The sequence below is a fragment of the Acanthisitta chloris genome, unplaced genomic scaffold, assembly GCF_000695815.1.
Source record: "Acanthisitta chloris isolate BGI_N310 unplaced genomic scaffold, ASM69581v1 scaffold34048, whole genome shotgun sequence".
NCBI lineage: Eukaryota > Metazoa > Chordata > Aves > Passeriformes > Acanthisittidae > Acanthisitta > Acanthisitta chloris.
The window spans coordinates 2,471-8,977 of record NW_008689227.1 but is presented as its reverse complement, the minus strand read 5'-3'; the positions used below and the strand labels follow the sequence as shown (position 1 = coordinate 8,977).

Genomic DNA, 6,507 nt, shown 5'->3' with positions numbered 1-6,507 from the left:
AGGGCCGCGTGTGCAGGCTGAGGTGGCGACAGGGACCCGCTCCCGCCGACCGCCCCTCCGCACCCGCAGGGCACACATGGCACACGGAGCTGTGCGAGTTCGATAAGGTTACCCTGCGGGAAAGCTGAACTTGCTGCTGTCATGCAGTGACAGAGACCCGTATTGGGTCCCAGATGCAACTCTAATTATGCAGAAAGAGCTTCTTGGGACAGTGTGTAAAAATTAATTTCTCACTTCGTTTGAATTACTTCTCCTGCATTTCATTCACAAAACCAGACCAGAGAGTTTAATGAAAAAAACCACAGTGCTATGGTAAAGAAAACCCAAATTGGCAATAATCAGTTGTAAAAAAACAGTGTACTTTTTAGTATTGTCCTTCTCACATACCTCTCCCATCTTCTTTGTCTGTTTCTTTGCCTTATTTTTTCATGTCCTCTTCACAGGAAAGAATGAGTATGACCTTCTGGTCATTGGTGGAGGCTCTGGAGGCCTTGCTTGTGCAAAAGAAGGTTTGTATGCATAAATAACACAAGTTTTGCTTTAGCTTAAGTGGTGGTATACTTCAATTAATCATTAACTTAGCTCCATACACTTAATCTGCAAATTAATTCACACCCTCAGTGGAGTGATCATGTTTGGCTTTCCTGTTGACCTTTCCAAAAGTATTTTTCTTTAGTCATGAGAAAATCTAATTTCACTGTTGTATAATACTCAGAGTACCTCCACAGATACTGTATTTTTTTCAAGTTATAGTTTCTCGTTTATGTGTTAAAACAACAAAAATCCCTTCAGACTGTTTCCAAGAACTGTTTAACTGCTGTAGAGAACCTTGGCCCTTTGTATCTTGGTGTAATGTGTTAAACAACCGACAGTGTTCTCGAACATCTCATTTGTGGTCAAGTTGCAACTTTAGGGTCAGTGAAAGGTGAAAGCTTTAGTCTGGGTTATTGAGTGTCTTCTGGAGAATCTGCTACTTAGGCAGGTTGGGTCCCTGGTATCTTGAGTGAGACTTGGAGAATCTGCTACTTAGGCAGGTTGGGTCCCTGGTCTGGTATCTTGAGTGAGACAGTAAAAGTCTTTATCTCTTTACTCTTTTTCTCTATCTGTGCTGCTAAATACATTCAGGTTTATATGTTTCTGCCTCCTCTGAATACCTTATCTTTTTGGTTTAAAGCTGCTCAGTTTGGAAGAAAAGTGGCTGTTTTGGATTATGTGGAACCTGCTACTTAGGCAGGTTGGGTCCCTGGTCTGGTATCTTGAGTGAGACAGTAAAAGTCTTTATCTCTTTACTCTTTTTCTCTATCTGTGCTGCTAAATACATTCAGGTTTATATGTTTCTGCCTCCTCTGAATACCTTATCTTTTTGGTTTAAAGCTGCTCAGTTTGGAAGAAAAGTGGCTGTTTTGGATTATGTGGAACCTTCCCCACAAGGTATGGAAGATAAATAGTGGGGTAATAATTGGCAGTGTGTATAAAGTGGTTGTGTAGGTGAGCAGACTGATCCAGACAGCAAAGTGGCCAAAGCACACTGCCTGCTTTGCTTGTAATAAAAGTCCTTAGGCCCAGCTTGTGGTGTGACTCATTCCCTCCAGGATGTCCTAACTGTTCCTGCTTCTCCTGCACATTAAGGTTGTTAGCAGTGTTTGGTGCTACCCTTTGTAGTAGGCTTTGGACTTAAATAGATGACAGTGGTCTCTCAAAATGTTATTTGCTGTTTGTAAGAATTATTAATTATGTCATGTTGAGGCTCTTCATGTATGATGTATAAAATTAGATCTGCAAATGTGTATATGCTGTAACTGGAACTTCTAAGCTCAGTGAAACATCTTGAGATGGTTTGAATTTTAGAAGAAAAAGATACAGAGATGGTTTTTATCAAAGCAAATGAACATAAACAGAATTTGAAACTGATCTGTAGGAGATGTATTGTTTCAGAACTTTTTAACTGCCATGAACCCAGTTGCATTAAGTTACACTAATCTGATGCATTTGCACGTTTTTCTTTCCTTTTTATTTTTCCTCCCAAGGAACCACATGGGGACTTGGTGGAACTTGTGTGAACGTTGGCTGCATTCCTAAAAAGCTTATGCACCAAGCAGCCCTTTTGGGGAGTGCCCTTAAAGATGCCCAACACTATGGCTGGAATATAGCCCAACCTGTTCATCATACCTGGTAAGGATTATTGCCCATCTCCACTCTTATGTGCTGCAAACGCGTAACAACTTTTCCCAGCTGGTGTTTATTTAGGGACACTTAGGGAAGTGAATTTTGCATGTGAAATTTTAGCCTGGTCCTTGTTTAAAACACTAAACTGTGTTTACTGGTTTCTCAGGGCAGATGTTTGTTAGTTTGGACTTCATCATTTACTTTTATAACTAAAAGTACTGTAGAACATTCCTAATTTTGATTCTTAGAGTTGCACAATCTGAATTTGTAGTGTGATGACTTCATGTTCGGTTTCTTGTTTTGTGATAGGTCTGTGATGGCACAAGCTGTTCAGAATTATGTGAAGTCCTTGAACTGGGGACACAGAGTGCAACTGCAAGACAAGTAAATGAGAATTTGAAGTTCATGTTTCTTGCTGTAATCAAGGAGCTGCTCTTCTTGTAGAATTTCAGAATTTCCCTTGAAGTTTCTCACTAGAACTAGTATTTTGGGTTTGTAAGTCCTTTCTGTTCAGGGCTGTAAGTGCCCTTGTCAGTGTGGATGGTCTCTTCCCTCCCACCTTCCTTTGCTTTTCTAGAACTTCCCTCCCACCTTCCTTTGCTTTTCTGGAGCATAGTGGTTGACAGTGGCCATATATGAAAGCTTTCCAGCAGTGTAGAGACCAGGGGACGCTGTCTTTAATTGGGAGAGGTTTTGCATTAACATGAAGGAGTCAGGGTTTCTTAACATACTTTTGATGTTGTCCCCCAAAATTTCTATGCCATAGAAGCCCACAGGTAACACTATGCTAGAGCAGCAGGGTTTTTTTGCCTTCAGTGCAGAAATGGTTCCAAGTTTTTCAGCATACACTTCCTTTTTATATAGAAATTATATTAATAGATAATTTAACAGGTTCTAGTCTCGTGAATCCTGTGGAGTCTCTTTTGTGTGCTCTCAGATAAGCATTGTATTAGTAATGCTATAAATAGTAATAATAATGCTGTGGCTAGTGGAAAATGTCATTTGAAGAGGTCAATAACCTGATCCCAAAGTGTGTTACAAGATTAGTTACTGTGCTGTATAGAGGAGCTAACTGTGACACAAGCATTCAGTGACATATTTCGTGACAGAGCTGCAGACAGTCCTATGAGATGACATGCTCTCTTCCTTTCACTGTTCTGTGCCTGTTTGCTATCCTTTTCAGCACTTCAGGTGTGGAAAAAGTAGCTGATTGTACTTCATACCTGTTCTTGATTGTGTGTATTGCTGATGCTGTTTTCTTGTAAACAGGAAGGTGAAATATTTCAACATGAAAGGGAGTTTTTCTGACCCACATACAGTCCGTGGTTTAACAAAAGCAGGTAAAGAGGTGAGCTGCTCTGCTGGTGTCTACAGTATCATTCACTTCAAACATTTCAGGTCAATTGGGGGCTAGATTGTCCTTTTGCAAATTGCTTGAGGTATCCAATGTTGTTTTGATGAGGGAAATGTGCATTTTTACCTTGAGAGAAGTTGTTTATGAACTTGACTGTTGCCTACTGAGCCCCTGGCCTGACCTGTCAGGGGCCATTGCTTTTCTCTGCAGATAGAAATGCTGAGGCAAAAGATTCTATTTGATTTGGGCAGTCATACTGCTTTAAGAAATTATTACAGATATGTAAAGAGGACCAACATCTCCTTATTGCTTTGAGCATTAGGTCAGTCTGAGATGTTTTCCTCTGTCAGATGATTTGTAAGGGTGATTAGCTTTCTGATACCAAATGGTGTGTGGGAGGCAAGTACAGTGAGTGCACAGCTCAAACAGCTGGGACAGGTGATGGAGTGGTGGCCATTGCTGCGTATTTAACAAGACTGAACATGCAGTTTTAACACCTTTTTGAGGGTAATTATTTAATGTTACTGGTTAATATCAGCTTGAGAGAGCAGAAGTTTTTGGGGGCAGATGCCTAGCAATTTCTAAAAACATGCTGCTTTTGAAGTAGTTTAACTCCAGACCTAGGAGATACAATTCGCTTGCTGTGATTTCTGTGTGCTTTGTCCTAAGCAGAAAGTGATTTTAAAAAGTTGTCATTTGTGCACAACTCTTGCTTCTAAGTAGTCCTCATCATCTTGCTCAGGATAAGAACACTCGTAAGCTAAACCAATTGTAATTAGACCAAAACCTGATTGAGAATGGGTAGGAGAAACTCCTGCATGGATTAGTTTATCTCTATCCTTTTTTAATGCAGTGCTCATTATTATGTCATATAAATAGCAGCCAGTAGTGCCAGCTTTGTCATGTCTCAGTCCTAGATGAAATGTAAAGACAAATAAAGATTTCAGATGCTTCATTTTGATTTCTAATTTTTGTTTGTAGACTATTGTTACTGCAGAAAATATTGTTATTGCTACTGGAGGAAGACCAAAATATCCTACACAAGTAAGTTACCTTTCCATCTTATAACTCCAATGGCTTTACTGGTTTTGTTGCAGATAATAATGTCTGTTTGGAGGGTAAAGTATGTAAATATAAAGTAACACTTGAGACATTTTTGTACTTGTGTCATGTGAAAAATTGTCTGATATAAAGCAGAGCTTTTCAGAAAAACATTTCCATAGAGATAATTTGCAGCAATTTAGTATGTTGATGTTGCTTAGAGCTGTAGGATAATTCAGATTGGAATTGATCTCAGATAATAATGTCTGTTTGGAGGGTAAAGTATGTAAATATAAAGTAACACTTGAGACATTTTTGTACTTGTGTCATGTGAAAAATTGTCTGATATAAAGCAGAGCTTTTCAGAAAAACATTTCCATAGAGATAATTTGCAGCAATTTAGTATGTTGATGTTGCTTAGAGCTGTAGGATAATTCAGATTGGAATTGATCTCTGGAGGTCACTCAGCTTCCTGCTGAAGGAGGCTGGGGTCAGCTGTTGAATCAGATCATGTTGTTCAGAGATTTTTGCAATCAGGTTTTGAAGATCTCCAAAGTAAGAAAGATGGATAAGGTATCTGAGCAACCCCAGATATATTTTCCTTGCTCTTCTGGCACCATATACTTCAGCCAGTACAGCCCAATTTGCTGTTAGCTTTTGTTATGCTGCCAGGATTTGTGTTGCAGATTCAGGATCTTACCTGTGTGATCATAGATTGCAGGTGCACTGGAGTATGGAATCACAAGTGATGATCTATTCTGGTTAAAAGAATCTCCTGGAAAAACGTAAGTTACCTTACCATGGCTTTAATAGATGCTGACATTAGTAGTTTTTCTTTATGGCAAGGTGAAAAAGAAAAAATGTTCAAAATTGCCTTCTATGCACCAGTTTTTCTTCTGTTTTCCTTCTGAAAATATGTTTTGCTATGCATCAACATCACACAACCAACCTTCATTAGTAACTGATGGATTTTCCACCTCCTCCTCTTAGGAAATTCCCTTCTAAAATCAAACTAAATACGAATTTTCACCATGTTTGGTTGAGGTGACTTGTTTGCTGCAGTGATTGCACAAGAAGTCACAAGAGGGCAGCAGGACCTCAACCGAGCGCTGCTCTGCCCTGTTCCTCGCTCCGGGAGGTGTGGAAGTGCTCTTCAGTTCGGGAAGAAACTCCAACATAATTTTATGTTTTCTTAAGTGGTGGCAGTTCTGATAACACAAGCAAAAATGATGAGGCATTTGGGTTACTTCTGTTTTGGATGCTTTTGTTTAGCTGAAATATTAAAACATTGGTTTTACTAGAAACACTAAAATGCCAAATTCTCTGGTTTTTGCAGTTCACAGCACAGTAAGATTTCAAGTCAACACTGCACTACAGAGCAGTTTCCTGAGGCAAATAATTGTGATAGAAGTGCACTTTTGCTGGCATGAAAGTCAGATAATACTATTTTTTATTGTCTCTATGGAGCAATTCTAGAAAATGCAAAGTATATATATAAGAAAGAGACTTCAGACTCTAACAGTGGTGTTCTGAAAGAACAGAGTTGCCATTCATGGCAGTGACTTTCTAGCAAAAAAAATGCACTGTGTTAAGCTAAACATCAAATAGATAAATAAGGCTCCTTGGTACAGTTTTTAAAAGAAAGTAAACTTGCTGTTTGTAGTGTATCAGTCACCTCTTGAATTCTGAGAGCATGATTTATGTGAGGAAATGGTTCTTATAAAAAACCCAACACCAACACCTCCCAAAAACCCCAAACCAACACATTAGATTTATCCCTCTAAGATGTTTCTGTGAAAATGTGGCTTTTGTCCAGTTGCTGCTAATGCAAGTTGTAACAGTGTAATGTGGGAGTCTGGTGTTTATATATTGCATTCCTGAGATTTAGTCAAAATAAGCCTGCAGGGGCTACAGTAGCATTTCTGTGCTTTATCAGGCTGTGTCCT

At 39.3% G+C, this 6,507-nt stretch overlaps 1 protein-coding gene across 1 annotated transcript; it reads left to right on the top strand.

Annotated features, from left to right (window-relative positions):
- Positions 1–443: 443 nt before the first annotated feature.
- On the top strand, positions 444–5,350 carry LOC103808550 (thioredoxin reductase 2, mitochondrial-like; the record flags this gene model as incomplete). The annotated part of the gene is made up of 7 exons (XM_009081340.1): positions 444–509; positions 1,375–1,431; positions 2,028–2,172; positions 2,476–2,550; positions 3,436–3,514; positions 4,502–4,564; positions 5,276–5,350. Coding segments are annotated over 7 exons (560 nt in total), but the record flags the coding sequence as incomplete, so codon positions are not given.
- Between the last annotated feature and the right edge of the window lie 1,157 nt (positions 5,351–6,507).